This window comes from Vipera ursinii (genome assembly GCF_947247035.1).
Source record: "Vipera ursinii genome assembly, chromosome: 13".
In the NCBI taxonomy this organism is placed as follows: domain Eukaryota; kingdom Metazoa; phylum Chordata; class Lepidosauria; order Squamata; family Viperidae; genus Vipera; species Vipera ursinii.
In genome coordinates, this window is record NC_139526.1 from 13,382,165 (window position 1) to 13,399,480 (window position 17,316).

General features: G+C 44.5%; 1 protein-coding gene across 3 annotated transcripts; it reads left to right on the forward strand.

The window, feature by feature from the left end:
- The first annotated feature begins 531 nt into the window (after nt 1–531).
- Nucleotides 532–17,298, forward strand: RRN3 (RRN3 homolog, RNA polymerase I transcription factor). Of its 3 annotated transcripts, none has more exons than XR_014493680.1 (18): nt 532–676; nt 2,660–2,763; nt 2,963–3,019; nt 3,997–4,086; nt 4,187–4,316; nt 4,867–4,923; nt 7,003–7,066; nt 7,849–7,918; nt 8,487–8,585; nt 9,793–9,870; nt 10,745–10,862; nt 11,672–11,802; nt 12,276–12,406; nt 12,655–12,839; nt 13,632–13,740; nt 15,027–15,175; nt 16,534–16,621; nt 17,094–17,231. XR_014493680.1 is itself a non-coding variant. In XM_083372795.1 (18 exons), the coding sequence occupies exons 2-18, from the start codon at nt 2,671–2,673 to the stop codon at nt 17,244–17,246; spliced, it is 1,806 nt and encodes a 601-aa protein (XP_083228921.1). In that variant the 5' UTR covers nt 532–676; nt 2,660–2,670; the 3' UTR covers nt 17,247–17,298. The 3 variants fall into 3 exon arrangements, 2 of the variants coding, with proteins under 2 accessions (XP_083228921.1, XP_083228922.1); XM_083372795.1 differs by having other exon boundaries at nt 15,023–15,175; nt 17,094–17,298; XM_083372796.1 differs by having other exon boundaries at nt 552–767; nt 15,023–15,175; nt 17,094–17,298.
- The last annotated feature ends 18 nt before the right edge of the window (nt 17,299–17,316 follow it).

A 17,316-nucleotide genomic window follows, 5' to 3' on the forward strand; every position in this document is an offset into this window, starting at 1 on the left:
CTACACCCCTACATATACCTAACGAATAAATATTAAATACTGTCCATCTTGAAGGTAGATCCGCTTGGGATCCACTGACCTCCGAGATCCATACTGACTTGTACTTTGCATTTTTAAGGGAAACTTAAAATCAGCGACTTCAAACCATCCAGCCCGTGGGAATCTTTTGACGATTTGCAATACATTGCATTGATTTGTAAAAAATACATCTAGCCTTTTTTTTTTGAAACTGGTGAAAAAATAACCAAAAGAAAGTAAAAAAAATATGCAATGCCGTGGAAAATTTGAAGTATTTGACTATTTGCAAAGTATTGTATTTATTTCCAAAATGGAAAGCGTAAACATTAACTCCCCTATTGACTACTGCACAATCCCCGGACGACAATCCAGCCGGTCGCTTCTGCGCAGGCGCACCAGAGATTCCTGCAAACGCGGCGTTCGATGGCGAGCCGGAAAAGGCGGCGCGCCTGACCTCTCTTCTTCAGGAGCGGAGGGGGGGAAGCGGAAGTGACCTTTCGCTTCCGGTGTCGGCCGGAAGCGGCTGTGGCTGCGTGCGCACGGGCTTCTCTACGCTCGGGGAGCATGAGGGGCAAGAGGCGGCGGCGCTGGCGGAGGTTTGGCGAGGCGAGGACGGAGCGCGGCTGAGCCGGCGGAGGCTGCCGAGCGGGGAGAAGAGGTGCGGGCCGGAAGGGGGAGAGGACTCGGGAGGGCGGGTGGTCTTTCGCTCTCCCCCTTCTGCGCCGTCTACTTCACAACAGCCCTGTGAGGTAGGCCAGGCCGAGGAGTCCTGTCTTCTACGTGGCTCTGCGCGATGGGATTTTGTCGGCCCTCCCGGGCCGAAGCTCGGAGGGTAGATTCTCCTGCCAGAACGAGGCTCCGGTTCCACTACAACTCCCATTATCCCCGCCACCACGGGTGTATTGGGCTGCAGGATGCGGAAAGTTGCGACCCTCGACTGGGGTGAAGCCAAGCAGGATAGATAATGATAGATAGAGATTATAGATAGATGATTGATTGATAAGATAGATTGATAGAAATGAGAGAGGTAGAGGTGATTGATAGATAGATAGATAGATAGATAGATAGATAGATAGATAGATAGATAGATAGATGAGAAAGACATGATAGAGATTATATATAGATGATTGATAAGATAGATTGATAGAAATGAGAGGTAGAGGTGATAGATAGATGATAGATAGATAGATAGATAGATAGATAGATAGATGAGAAAGACATGATAGAGATTATATATAGATGATTGATAAGATAGATTGATAGAAATGAGAGGTAGAGGTGATAGATAGATAGATAGATAGATAGATAGATAGATAGATGATAGATAGGAGAGAAAGACATGATAGAGATTATATATAGATGATTGATAAGATAGATTGATAGAAATGAGAGAGGTAGCGGTGATAGGAGAGAAAGAGTTGATAGAGATTATATATAGATGATTGATAAGATAGATTGATAGAAATGAGAGAGGTAGAGGTGATAGATATACAAATGAGAGAAAGAGATGATAGAGATTATAGTTGATTGATAGATTGATAGAAATGAAAGAGAGATTATGGTAGAGGTTATAGATAGATACAAATGATAAGAGATGATAGATAGATACACATGAGAGAAAGATGATAGAGATGATGATGATATGGATGGATGGACACAGATAAATGTAATAGATACAGATGTGTATAGCCACACCGCTGATTGATTTCACACACATTTGTGTTAGAAAGGCAGAATGTAATTAATGTGATTTTCACGATGTTGTTATTGGATTGATAGAAGCCAGGATTTAACACAGGTTCAAGGCTGCTCATCTTGCGAGCGGAAGCAAAATAATAAAAGCAGCGGGGATTAAAAGCCACCCAAATGAGATCAAGATAGCAGATGGGAACACTCAGAAACCCTCCGACTAGCCTTGATGCAGGTCTCCCACCGGCCAGTCCTGAACATGTCTGAATGCATCCTCCCACAAGCCCTCCTTGTCACGGGAGGATCTCAACTAACAAGGAGGCCAAAAAAAAAAGCTGTCATAAATCCTGAACCCAAGACCGATTGGCTTGCACAGCCTTCAAAAGGTGGAACTGTAAGCCTGACCTGGTAGATGCACCCTGTCCTGACTTGTTAACAACAATTGCAGTTTGTGGGCTCCAGATAATAGCTTTAAGCAGGACTAACCAAGCTGTGCTAAATCGGTTATTTGTTAAAGCTCCAGTGGGCTCGTAAGTTCAGCCAGGAGATGGTGAGTTCTAATCCTGCCTTAGGCACGAGCCATGTGCATGACTTTGGGACACCAGGAGACTGTGAGTTTTAGTCCCACTGGAAGCATGACAGCGGGCTGGGTGACTGGATCAATCACCAGGAGACGCTGAGTTATAGTCCCGCCTTAGGCACGAACGCCAGCTGGGGGACTTTATCCAGTCATTCTTTCACAGCCCACTTCACCTCGCAAGGTAGTTATTCTTAGGAAGAATAGGATTGTGTTTATTCACTGCTTTTGAGTTATTGGTTAAAACTAATAAAAGCAGGATATCAATACATACCTAAATAACAGTGGTTGGTTATCCTGGTGGATTCATCAAAATCAAATCGTTTTTCACTGTAATGGTCACATGCCAAACTTAAATTGCAATTTTTTTTTTAGGATTTTCTGACATGTTGGCTGAGGATGAATTTCTGAGATCGCCACCAAGGAAGACGGTCAGATTTGGTGGTACTTTGACAGAGATTCTACTGAAATATCAACAGGTAATTCTGTGGGCAGTGTTTGCTAGGAGAAATAGATGAATGGGATGAATTCATAACATTTTCTGTTTTTAATACTGACGGGGTTCACCCTCAAGGATTTTTTTATTTTTGTCTGCTGCCGAGGGAATTATTACTATATCTGGAAAGAAGAGTTGTGGAGTTCTTTAGTATAGTGCAAAGTTGCCTTTTTCTCTCTCAGGGCAAAACCGCTGAGTTTGATTTGCTGAAGCATCAGCTGTTGGATCCAGACATAAAGGTACGATTTCCACAATATTCAAACACACTGAAATACCTTCTTAGATTTAAAAAAGAATGAAATCTGAATTTTTTTTTTACTATTCTTTATGTGTTATAGTGTGTAATTAGCAGAATATTACCCAACACAGCCTGGAATATGAATCCAATCAGATTTATAATGATACATTCATTTTTTAAAAATAAAATATTACACACTCTTCTTAAATCCACCATTGCTTGTCAGGTTTAACAATCATAAGTTTACTCAATACTCTCATGTGTCAGTTATGTTGGGAAAACTATATTACCCAGTGTTCCTTGCCTCTTGCAAATAGTCATCCTAGTATGGTAGGCATTTCTGCTGAGAGGGACTACATCTCATTTTACTCTCTATGGCAAAATAATTAATAGTAACAATATAATATGTTTTAGATGCATACGCTGGGGGGGGGTCTAATTTATTAGGTCTCTTTGAACATCCAATAGACTACACAAATGCTTGATTTCTCCCATTCTGCCTTTTATGGAGGGAGCTGGTAAATAGATTTCCTGGGAAAGTGCAGGACAAATATTTGTAGCTCAGGGTTGAACTGTGAGGTCCTTGATGCTCTCCGAGCTTGGTTGTTTCCTTCCAGATGTTTTATTACCCAATTAGATAACATCAGTGCTAAAAGGGAGACAAAGAGCAAATCTCATTCCTAGCACTGCTGATGTTACCTAGTTGGGTCATGAAATGTCTTCAGGAAAACAACCAAGCTCGGAGAGCACCAAGGACCCCACAAAACTTTCAACCCTTCTGCTGTTTCAAAATTGAGAGGCTACTCTATTCGCCACACTTAAGCTGTGGCAAGCAACATATCCGCAAAGTGTGGCAGGCTATTGCTCTGATGGTTTTTATCTTAAAAACAAATCACCTCGTCACCCCCCACGCACACACACACACACACCCCAGCCAGTGCAATTCAGTAATTAGGATACGTTGGCTTCTATTTTTAGGATGACCAGATTATTAACTGGCTCTGTGAATTCCGGTCTTCTATTACGTTTTTGACCAAGGAGTTTGAACAACTAATTTCCATCCTGTTGGTAAGAATCCTCTGGTTACCTTGGAGGCGCTTTTTGCTTTTGATTTGGGAGACCACAACAGGCGCTCCAACTTCTGATCCTGTTGTCTCTAAAAATGCAGAAAGTGCCCTGGTTGAGGAGAAGTCAGCCCGTGGTGGAAGAGTATCTAGCTTTCCTGAGTAATTTAGTGTCCGCTCAGACAATCTATCTTAGGCCATGCCTGGCAATGATCGTCTCACACTTTGTGCCACGTAAGTATTCCCCCCCCCCCCGCCAGTTCTACTGAACGAAATAGAAGATGAAATATTTTAAAAGCCAAGGAAAAAAAAGTGAGGTCCCCCCCATCCCACAGCTACCCAGCTCAAAAAAAGGAAAAACTAGAAACAAAAAGGAAAGACTCTGTATACATCACCTAGGATAGAATGAACCTACTTTGGAGGAGGGAAAAATGATGCTCCAGTGTTAACCATAAAATAAACAAAATCCGTCTTGCCAAAAAAAAAAAACATCATACCGATTCATTTTTTGGGGGATGAGTAGATAGAATTGCCTTTTTTTGCCCAGAGAAATAATAGCAGCTGGGTGTTTCTCATTTGTTTAGTTTAGGATTAATAATAAGAATTAAAAGCAAGGAAATTTGGATTCAAGCCTGGGTTGACAGCCCCCCAAGGCTCTGTGGGAGACGGCTGTAAACCTGTTAAGGAAAGGTGTGTTTCTTACTGATTGATTATAAAATGTTCTGCAAGACTTTTTGGTGATGAACAAGAGAACTACTTAACAAGGCTCTCTGTTTCTACCCAGCCCGAATAACCATCCGGGAGAACGACGTGGACATCTCTGATTCAGACGATGATGAAAGTGAGTGCTTCCTTGTTGTTATTTTTTTGTACTTATTGGTTGACTCTTTTATCCGTATAGGGACGCGGTGAAGAAGAAAGTTGGCAAAATCCAAGCTTTCCGATTGTAGTGTATTACAAGGATATTTGTAAAGGAGGTCAACATTTCTATGAGCAGGGAAATCCAGTCCCAGGGTCAGACTGATCTACATTCAGTGCTCTTTTGTGATCCCTTCAAATACATTCTGACTATTCCTTAAATGTACACATATTGAGGGTGATTAACAGCACTATAGGGACGTGGTGGCTCAGTGGGTTAGGACGCTGAGCTTGTCGATCAGAAGGTTGGCAGTTGGGCGGGTCGAATCCTGAGTGCCGCTTAACAGAGTGAGTGCCTGTTACTCGTCCCAGCTTCTGCCAACCTAGCAGTTCGAAAGCACGTAAAAATGCAAGTAGAAAAATAGGGACCACTCCGGTGGGAAGGTAACAGTGTTCCGTGCGCCTTTGGCGTCTAGTCATGCCTGCCACATGACCACGGAGACATCCTCGGATAAGCGCTGGCTCTTCGGCTTTGAAACGGAGATGAGCACCGGCCCCTAGAGTCGGAAACGACTAGCACGCATGTGCGGGGGAACCTTTACCTTTTACCCATACTCTGCCCATTTTGCATATTACTTTTATTGCCAGTTGCGTTTGTGTAGCAAGGGAGCGTTGCTCGATTCGGCGTGGTCCTGGTAAAAGATGGGGTCTACAAGTGGCCTTCAATGTACAAGCATTCATTTAGTGACCGTTTGAGGTTTTCAGCGACGCTGGGAAAAGCGACTTGCAACCAGTTCTCACACTCACCACCATCCTATCATAGCCGTGATCAGAATTCAGGCACTTGGCAACCGGCGTGTATTTACAACAGTTGCAGTCAGGAGCCAGGTGGCACAGTGGTTAGAAGGCAGCGTCACAGGCTAACTCTGCCAGCTGCCAGCAGTTCGATCCTGACCTGCTCAAGGTTAACTCAGCCTTCCATCCTTCCGAGGTTGGTAAAATGAGGACCCAGATAGTTGGGGGCAATATGCTGACTCTGTAAACTCTTTAGAGAGGGCCGTAAAGCAGTGTGAAGTGATATATAAGTCCTAGTGCTGTTGCTGCTGTTATCACCATTTGCAATCTCCCAGCCAGTTTCCGACAAGCCAAGTCAGTGGGGGTAGGTTAAATTCATTTAAGAACGGCACAGTTTACTTAACAACTGCAGTTATTCGCCTGACAATCATGGCAAAAGAGTTCATGAAATTGGGCCCAACTAGCTTAGTGGAAATTGTGGTTGCAAGTTGAGAACGACCTATCATTTTGAATGTGTCGGTTTTGTTCACTGTTCAAAATCTAGGGACTGGCTCAGACATTATGACAAGTTGAACGATTGCTCCTCCATGATTATGTAGATCTCTTTTGCAACCCTCCAATCCAGTGGCTGGCATTTTTTTTCAAGTGCAGCCTTTTCTGAACATGGTGTCTGCTGGAAGTACTTCAGATTCAAAAATAAAAAAGGTGTCTCATATATACTAGGTGTCAGGTTCCGACAGATGAAACTCTTCAAAGAACTTTGAGGCATTGTTTATTGTAAAGAATCTTTATTCAAGTAGCATGGCATCGGCACCTACACGGTGGAAGCCAAAATCTGAATTCCCCTCCCCTTGAGGACATAGTGTCAAACACAACTCCCTCCTCTAATTAGCAGTCATAAATCACATTCTCCAATTAGTTTGAAATGCAGGCTTTCCCTCCTGTTCTCCAACCCGCCATTTCTTATCATCCCTTATTTCAAAAGCCCCTGAATTCACATACACTTACAATATTGTTATGTCTAACTAACTCCCATCACATTCCTCCTCCTCCTCCCCCCCCCCAGTATCATCTAGTTCTAAGAGTAAAGCATAGGAAAGAAAAAGGCTGCATCTCCATACATTGTCAAAGCAAGAATATCTGATGTTAGCAGCGTTGAGATCAGGAATAAATAATATAGTAGCAATGAACCACGTCTAAAATAGAAGCCTACTTGTATCCGTGATCTTTCTGGGTTAACAATTGTGTTGTTTTTCAATCTCCGCAGATGTTGTCGAGAGCTTCACCACCTGCCACAGAGCTTTACAGACAATTGTGAAATATGTCCCGTTGTAAGTTAAATATCTTTGGTTTTTCTGGGCCGGAGAAGACAATGTCGAACAGAGGGAGGAGAAAGATTGGCAGAACCTAGGGGCGGAGTGAAAAGGGGGATCAGCCTAGAATCCCTACGTAGTCACAGCCCTCTTGAGTCAGTTGGCCCTTATCTGATTCTAAGCTGATGCCAACCATTAATCAAGAAGATTCCTGTGTATAGGCCTTTAAGCAATGAAAGTTTAATTGAAGCTTCACGTGTGGGCCAGGTCTTTTGCACTTAACATTACATGGCTCCATCCAAACAGGATTCCAGAAATTATCAGCCACGTCCTGCCATGTGTTAAATTGGGAAAGAGATGAATATCCCACCTTATAAACATGTTACAGTTAAAAAGCAGTCCCCTGACCTCACCATAAACCCAGCCCTATACGTAACAGGTGATAAGACCTCATCCTATCTGGTGATAAGTCCTGGACACTCAAATATTGCCACTCCATGTTACATCTTCAAAGGGAATGTTTATTATTTTCTGACTTATTATTAAACAATTTTCTATGGCTTGCTCAGCTCTCACACAGGTGACTCTGGTCAGCTTTTACGATATTAAGAATCTACAACATAAAAACCCATAAACCCCACCACCACCCTACCTCTTGGCAGCAGCCATGGGGGTCAAATCACCATCTGTGTGTTTGCTCTTCTAGACTTTTGTTGCATTCTTAAACATGGTACTCGTCGCGACAAAAATGAATGAAGGCTGGGTTTGCTTATCTGTTGCTTATATTTTCTGCGTTGTAGGACACCACAATTTCTCATGCCAGTGCTGGCCGAAAAATTTCCCTTTATTAACAAATCAGAAAGAACTTTAGTAAGTACCCGATTTTCTGCAAATGAGGATTCTTTACTGCTTTTGGTATCTGCTGTTCATTTAATTGAAAGGTCTCTTGAAAATCTATTATTGGATCTTGATGTCTCCGAAACACCCTGAAGGGTCGTCAGGATTGTTCCTTCAAAGGAAGCTTTCTTCTCCTTGGAATATTTAATGATTGATTTTGTTTATCTTTGCTAAGCCCAATGTGTTTCCTTCAGTTTGGTTTTCCTGTTTGTGTCGTGATTTTAATTGGCACATCGTGGCCTATCACTTACCGCTATATGTGGAATAAAGAAATTGCAACTTAAGAAAACCATAAATAAATCAATTATGTATGAAGCCAGTCTTGCTTTCTCAGATAAAATTATCTCCAATACATACGGAGGTTGGGTCCGAGCAGTATGATTAAAAACTGGATTTTTAAAAAGGCTATTTAAATCTGGGATGGTTCTAAAATTGGATCTAAAAATTGGAAGGTCCTGAAATTTATTTTTTTCTAATTTTCTAGATGTAATTTTTTAAAAAAAAAATTACGGTGTTTTCATGGGGAACTCTTCCATTTCAGCAATGTTACCTCCATAATATACTGCGAATAAGCGTATATATCCCAGCCTTGAGGCACGACATTTTGGAACTGGTTATTGAGAAGCTGCTAAAAATTGATGTAAGTATAGAATGCTGTAAACTGGGGTTTTTATACAGAGCCTCTGTAGTTCCCTTGCAAAAACTCTTTTAACTTTGCAAACTTCATATTCTTCAGTAAGTGATGCTGGTATGTGTGTATTTACTAAACTGTTAGGCAGTAAGATAAGTGAAGGAATATGCTTGGTAAAGGTAAAGGTTCCCCTGCACATGCGTGCTAGTCGTTTCCGACTCTAGGGGCCGGTGCTCATCTCCGTTTCAAAGCCGAAGAGCCGGCGCTTGTCCGAGGACGTCTCCGTGGTCATGTGGCCGGCATGACTAGATGCCAAAGGCGCACGGAACGCTGTTACCTTCCCACCGTAGTGGTCCCTATTTTTCTACTTGCATTTTTACATGTTTTCGAAGTGCTAGGTTGGCAGAAGCTGGGACGAGTAACAGGCGCTCGCTCTGTTACGCAGCACTCGGGATTCGACCCGTCAAACTGCCGACCTTCTGATCGACAAGCTCAGCATCCTAACCCACTGAGCCACCACATCCCATATGCTTGTTATGCACTGATAAAGCAGAATATTTGCAGATCAGGGTTGAAATGAGGGCTCCTTGGTACTCTCTGATCTTGGTTGCTTTCTTGCAGACGTTTCATGACCCAAACTAGGGTAACATCATCAGTGCTAGAGGAGTAAGGGACCAAGAGCAAAGCTCACTCCTTCTAGCGCTGATGATGTTGCCTAGTTGGGTAATGAAACGTCTGGAAGAAAACAACCAAGCTCAAGAGAGCACCAAAGTCCCTTCACTTATTATATAGTTCTATACCTTGACTGGAAGGGACGTGGTGGCTCAGTGGGTTAGGACACTGAGCTTGTCGATCAGAAGGTCGGCAGTTTGGCGGGTCGAATCCCGAGTGCCGTGTAACAGAGTGAGTGCCTGTTACTCGTCCCAGCTTCTGCCAACCTAGCAGTTCGAAAGCACGTAAAAAATGCAAGTAGAAAAATAGGGACCACTACGGTGGGAAGGTAACAGAGTTCCGTGCACATTTGGCGTCTAGTCATGCCGACCACATGACCACGGAGACGTCCTCGGACAAGCTCTGGCTCTTCGGCTTTGAAACAGAGATGAGCACCGGCCCCTAGAGTCGGAAACGACTAGCACGCATGTGTGGGAGGAACCTTTACCTTTACCTTGACTATAACTTCAGAAATACTTAAGCTCATCTCATTTTAATTCAACAGGTAAGTGCCCCAAGGAAAGATATTGAAGCTGCCGAAGAAGATGAAGAGGGAAACAGTGAGAAGGGACTCTTCAATATGGTAAGTTGGCTCATTAAACAATATTAATACACAGACACACACACTTGTACACACACACATTTTATCCTAAATCTTTCAGGCCATATAGTTTTCACCCTTTAAGGAATAGTACCTTATCAGGAAATGTAATCAATTTTTAATCTCGGAGTTGATTCCCATTGTTGCTTTGAAGTTTTCTTACTCAAATCGTAACTTGATGAGTTTTATTGTAACCTGCATCGTGTACTGACAGAAAAATGACACGTGCTGTGTTCTTTAGGAGTGTGACCTCAGAGGCTACATATAGGTTGGGTCATGGTTGCCCTTCTTTATCTGAACTCATAATTGCAGCCCAAAAGTTGGATTTGTACGGTGTTTTCAGCCCAAACCAAATGAACCTCGATGTAACCCAAATGTCTTGGAGACCATAGTTTATAGCTTAGCTTGGGTAAAGGGTTATTCACAATCCATTACTCAGAGAGCAAGCCTTAATCTAATGTGCAACTGACTTAAAATGGGCAAGTACATTTTCACTTAACCCATCCTTTCTGTGAACCGCTACGCCAAATTAGAGGTAGTCCTCGGGTTACGACCACAATTGAGCCCCAGAACAGATGTTACTAAGTGAAACATTTGTTAAGTGTTCCCCCATTGACCTTGCTTATCGGTAAGTCACCAAACGGGATCGCCCGATCCTGGGACACTGCAATCGTCATAAGTATGAGTCAGTCGGCCAGCCTCTGAACTTTGATCACATGACCATTGGGACACTGTAACGGTGGCAAGTGTGGAAAAAAAACAACAGTCGTAAGGGCCGTTGTAACTTTGAACGGTCACTCAATGAACTGTTGTAAGGCATGGACTATCTATTTAGCCGGGTTTTTTGTTTTAACAGGATGAAGATGGGGAGAATCCGGAGAAGAGTGACATCATGGCTCACCCCATTGCGGAACGCCTTGACATCTTGATGAGTGTGATGTTTTCCTACCTTAAAGATGTATGCTACGTCAATGGTAATAAAACCTGGGGCAGTTTCCCAGCATTGTTTGGCAGTAGGAAGCCCACATAGTTGAGCTGAGCATTCGGGCTTAATGTAGGCGACCGCTTGAAAGGAACGCCTTGACGATGTTGGGCATGCAAGTGGAAAATGTGCCGTCCTTTAGTTCAGGGGTCTTCAAACTTGGCAGCTTTTAAAACTTGTGGACTTCAGCTCCCAGAATTCAGGGCTGGCTGAGGAATTCTTGGAGTCGAAGTCCACAAGCCTTAAAGTTGCCAAGTTTGAAGACCCCTGCTTTAGTTCCACGACTTCTCCTCCTCTTCAGCCAATTCAAATTCTTCTTCTAGAGCCTTGGTGGAGCAGTGGGCTAATGCCTCCTTAAGTAACACCAGCTGCCTGCTATTAGTGCAGGTTCGCATCCCACCAGGCTCAAGGTTGACTCAGCCTTCCATCCTTCCGAGGTAGGTAAAATGAGGACCCAGATTGTTGGGGGCAATTAAGCTGACTTTGTAATAATGCCGCTTGGGGGGGGTGTGTGTGAAAGCCCTAACAAGCAGGCATATACATAGAATGAAGGCTACTGCTAAGCTTGTAAGCCGCCCTGAGTCTTCGGAGAAGGGTGGGATATAAATAGAATTAAAATAAAAAAAAATAATTAAGAGCAGTCATTCTTCCCAGCTTCATGCCTTTCGAAGGAAGCGCCTTTTGGCGTCTTAAGGATAAAATGTTCAGCCCCTGAAAGTTGGGCAAACTAGCATCCTGTTGTAAAAGTTCCTCCTTTTTCTCGGCATATAATTCTAGGGACATAAATGTTCTTATTCCTAGGGAAAATTGAGGTGAGCAACACCAAAGACTTATACCGGGACCTTGTGGCTGTATTTGATAAGCTGATTTTGACAACCCATGGATCATGTCACGTGCAGTTCATCATGTTCTATCTCTCTAGTTTCAGATTGGTAAGTAGTCAAAACTTTTGTTCCCTTCTTGTGTTTTTCCCTCCCTCTTAGCTGGATATTCTTGTCCTTTATTCCAAGGAAAATTAAAACTGGATAAAACTTAACTCCTGCTATTGACGTTACTCCCAAATCCCTGACAGAAAACAGTTACTTGCTTTTTGTTTCACTGGACAAGAAGTACATTGGGAATTATGGATGCATTTATTCTGTTCCTTTGACATTGTTTACTTTATTGTTCTATTAATTTACTCCTGTTTCCACGCCTTTTCATTTTTCTTCCTTTTTACTGTTGCAAGCTGCCTAGAGTAGCCCCACAGCGAGAGAGGCGGCAAATAAATTCAACAAATAAATAAAACAAAAGGTTTGATTCCAACTTCCCAATATTTATAGCTAATCTTTTCCCTTAACCCGAGTGATACCTGTGGCCACTGCCCCAGCCTTAATAGCAGCGTATGTCCTCCTGTGCCCTACAGGTAATCGCAGAAGCTTTCGCGGAACACCTCTGGAAAAAGCTACAGAATCCAAATGTTCCCGCTGTGATCCGGCAAACCACCGGGAACTACATCGGCAGCTTTTTGGCACGGGCCAAGTTCATTCCCATTGTGTAAGTAGGTCACAAGAGTCATCCTTGGACAGGTGAATCTGCCAAGTAGGGCTGCATCCAAAAGCGTAAAAGTTTCTTTTTTGGATTATAATCCTTACCGAACCTTAGGAAGAAGGCTAAGGCCGAGAGGCAGTCTGAATTTGTAAGACTGAATCCTCAATCTTGCCATTCCTAATCCAGGATGTCAACCCACTTCCGGTCACAAAAGAAAGGTTCTTTCTTTTTTTTTTTCCTTTTAATCATTTCAGGACAGTGAAAGCCTGCCTAGATCTCCTGGTCAGCTGGCTGCACACCTACATTGACAACCAGGGCACGGGCTCCCGAGCGTTTTGCGACGTTGCGCTCCACGGTCCGTTCTACGCAGCCTGCCAGGCTGTGTTCTACATAGTCATCTTTCGCCACAAGCAGATCCTGGATGGAAACCTCAAGAAAGGTGAGCAGAAGTTCGCCAGGCCGGGAGAACGGGTGGGCAGAAAATCTCTTGCTTCTGGCCCAGATGTCGGAGAAGGACAGGCAGAGCCTGTGGGTGGAGTCAAGAGAGGAATCAGCCTAGAGCTGTGATGGCGAGCCTATGGCACGGGTCCACAGGTGGCACACAGCGCCTTCTCTGTGGGCACACGGGCCATCGCCCTAGGCCTTCAGCTAGGTTTTATAAAACCTTTTCACTTTAGGCCTCCACCGCCATATGCAAAAAAAAAAAGGTTCAATCAATCAATTTCAACTTCTCATGGGGAAAAAAAGATCTCGCAAAGTTGGAATTGATTGATTGAACTGTTTAGTCCCACCCAATCTGCCGTTACCACCGCAGCCACGCCCACCCAATTGGCCATGCCCCCCGACGATACGGTAAGTGGCTTTTGGGTTGCAGCTTGGGCACTCGGTCTCTAAAAGGTTCGCCATCACGGGCCCAGAGTCATGACATTCCCACAAGCGGTCCACTTTTTTCAGTGCTGGCGCAAAACTTTTTCCGGCGCTTTTGTAACTTCGAAAAAGCCACTCAACAAATGGTCGTTTATCAAGGACTACCTGGTATGCATTGGTCACACGTTGATCTACTAAGGATCTGCTAAGCCAGGTTCCCCAGGGAACAGTGTCTTTTGGGAACCTCTGCAATGTCAGAAGAATTTAGTTGTGCCCCTCTTAGAATTAAATTCTGTAAAATGTAGGCACAGCGTAGCAAGCTCAGACTCAATGTAGTGAATTCCTCTGGTCTTTTGTTTACAAGGTTTGGCCTACCTACAAAGCTTAAACTTTGAACGCATTGTTCTGTGCCAGCTAAATCCCCTGAAGGTCTGCCTGCCAACCATTGTGAGTCTCTTCGCTGCCCTTACCAGGTACAATTGTTTTCTCTCTCGCAAAGTTTATTTATTAAAATGTGTTTATTTCCTTACATCAACGATCTCTAAAAATTTGGAGTGCGTTATAGAGGGACTCTGTCCATTTATTGAGTACATATAGAAATGGGGTGATAGTGGGGACACATTTTCCCCCTCCTTTCTTTGGTGTTTTAAATCAATTTCAGGCAGGGGTGTCCAGCCTCGGCAACTTTTAAGACCTGTGGGCTTCAATTCCCAGAATTCCCCAGCCGGCCGTGGGGATTTCTGGGAGTTGAAGTCCACAAATCTTAAAAGTTGCCAGGGTTGAACGTCCTTGGTCTAAGGCAGGGGTAGGCAAACTTGGCTCTTTTATGGCCCGTGGACTTCAACTCCCAGAATTCCTGAGCCAGGCACGCCGAGGGGAAAGGGAGAGGTTTCCAAGCTGAACTAGGAATTCTGGGAATTGAAGTCCACGAGTCATAAAAGAGCCAAGTTTGCCTACCCCTGGGCCAGTCCCCCTTTCCCAGCCCAACACACCTCACAGGATTGTTGCTGTGGGGGAAATAGGAAGATGTGTCAGATATCTCAGGTGCTTTGTAGAAGCAATAAAACAGGATACCTTTATGAAGGGGCCAAAGTTTCCCTCATGCTGGCTCAGGAATTCTGGGAGTTGAAGTCCACGAGTCATAAAAGAGCCAAGGTTGCCTACCCCTGGTCTAAGGCATTTCTTGAATGCAAAAAATGTAGAGATATCCTGCTCTAGCTCAAACAGAGAAAGGATTTGATGCATCCAGAAATGTTTATTACCCTGTCAAAATGAATTGGGGGTGGGGGGGAATGGAGAGATCCAGAGCTTGGGCCTACCCCATTTCCATGTTCTTAACCCAGCCAGTGAAAGGATAGCAACCTCATATTTTTCCTTCTCTGAACCTGGAAGAGAGAAAATATACTTGTTTGAGATGGGGGGGAAAAATCTTTTCTGTTTCTTGGCGGAAATTCCACCCTTATTTCACTGTCATCCTGGGCTTCTTCTCCCAAGCATTTCAGGCCTTGTTATCCACAAAAAGAGGAAAACTAAGGAAAGAGAAGACGGTCGCTCACCATATGGTCTCTTTACCCACACCGAAGAAGGCAGCTAATCTTGGAACGAGCCAAGAGAAGGTGCCAGGGAGCCTTCGGAAGCTTTTCTGCGAAATGTAGATGAAACAGCTTGATGGGCTGTTTGTGAATTTATTTATTTATTTGTTTTTTAAAAAAATCAGTTTTTCTCTTTTCCTCTTCCTCTTCCTCCTCCTCCTAGGAAGTACCAAGTGGCCTTCTGCGACACCGTCATTGAAAGAAACCGGAGGCAAGTCTTGCCAGTTGTCCGAAGCAGCTGCGGGGGAGAGTCTGTTGAGACAGTCACAAACCCCCTTGACAGTTTTTTCCCGTTCGATCCTTACATCCTGAAAAGGTACCTTGCTGAGAAGTGGGTAACCCTCAGCTGAAACATGCCTTTTTTCTTTCTTTTTTTTTTTTTTTTGGCTGCTGTTGTTGTTGTTCTTTTCAATTCCGGCGGGCAAGCTGTAAAATTTTTTCCCCCTTGCGTGTCTCGTTTCCTGCCCTCCAGACACACCGGATATTCACTGTCAGCAGTCGTAGCCCATGGCTCTGCTGGCCTAGGGATCATGGGAATTGGAAGTCCATCGTGTCTGGGAAGGGTCAGGTAGCGAAATACTGATCGCTCTACTTTGAAAAGTCCAAGGCAACTCAATTTGGCCCGCGTGATCTACGTGAAAAAGGGATTGTGCTCCCTTATCAGTTGCGCCAGGTGTAAGAAGGGCAAAAAGGATAGGCGGTGGTGACTTCTCAATGTCCCTACAGAGACGTCCTTAGCTGCATTGGCTTCCAGTTGTCTTCCCGGTGAGATTCAAGGTGCTGGTAATGACCTACAAAGCCCTCCATGGCATGGGTCCGGAATACCTTAGGGAGCACCTGTGGCCGGCATCAACCTCCCTCCGCCCAGTACGCTCCCACAGAGAGGGCCTCCTCAGGGTGCCACCAGTCAAAGAATGTCGACTGGTGGCCCCCAGGGGGAGGGCCTTCTCTGTGGGCGCACCGGATTTATGGAACCATCTTCCGGTTGAGCTCCGGATGGCGCCCGACCTCCGCTCCTTCCGGCGCGATCTAAAGACTTATCTCTTCGAACAAGCCGGCCTGGCCTGATGGGATGGGGTTGGGTTTTATTACTGTTTAATGTGTTTTAATCTATTGTTATAGTTGTGGGCACTTTGTTTAATCTCTTTTAATTTTTGTATTTTGTCTTTTAACATGTATTGCCCTGTTCACTGCCCTGAGACCTTCGGGAGAAGGGCGGTATACAAATAAAATTAATAATAATAATTAAATTTTGAAATATACAGCCCATCTCCTGACTGACCTTTGAGGTTGCTGTATTTTTGCGCAAGCTGAGATCCCTAATCTAGAGCCAAGCTTGGAAGACCATTTCTCGTTATATCTCTTTTCTTTTCGTGCACCCTGGATATTTCTCAGCTGTGCTTCGTCGCTGTCCAACTCAGACTCCCAGCACAGCTGTGTCTCAGCCGGAGCCCGAGTAGAGGGGCCGGGCTCCTCGTCAGACTGTAAGTCTTGGAGCTCCTCAGAGCCTTCCTCTGACACTAATGTCACTCCAGGCCCCTCCTCCTCTGATTCCTCAGACTCGTCTGCCCGATCCACTGGCTGGCGTGGAATCACAACATTCAGTTCCTGTTAAGCAACACCTCGCGTTTGTCTGCCCTCTTCCTTATCCCCTATTTCTCCTGTACGTTACAGATCAAAGAACACAATCAATCCTCTTTATCAGTTTTGGGAAGAGCAGAGTGCCGAGGACCTCAAAGAGACCCCAGAACCCATCGCTGAGGTGAGCAGTTTCATTCAAGCCCCATCAGCAGTTTTCCTTGTGAAGGATATTTTGCTTCTCCCTGGAGCTGGGAAGTTTGTTAATTCCGGCATATCGGGGAGGCTTTCAGTTGAAGGAGGTCATCTTAGATCAGCAGTCAGGAACCTCCCAAGTTCCCGACGTTGTGAAGTCCAGCATCTCCACCCTCCTTCAACATTGGCCCTACCGAGAAGCCAGTTCAGCAACCGCCCCACAAACCCAGGAGAGAGAGAAATGATGACAAACAAATTGGGAAGCGGTTGCGTTTTCTTTTCTTTAAAAGCAGCGTTTCCAACCTTCCTTGGCCATTTGAAGCTGTGTGGACTTCAACCGCCCAGGATTCTGGAAGTTGAAAGTCCAACTTGGCCGAATTTGGCAAAGTGTACTGCTTTAAGCCGTCATATAGCCGTTTTCTCTTTTTTTTTCTCTCGAACCGTTGTGTGTTTTTGCGCAGGGCAAAGGCGAAGAGGAAGACGATTTCTTGAGGGGGGAGACTCCCCAAAACGAGGGCCTGATCAGCGTGACGCCAAGCTCCTTCCACGCGCTCCTTCAGAATTCAGAAACCGATCTCGGATCGCCACCAGTTGAACTGCAGTTGCAGCTCTGATCTTTTGACAACCAGAGTTTAGCAAGAACATTTATATTTGAGAGACCCTCGGCAGGAGATTTGGGAGGGG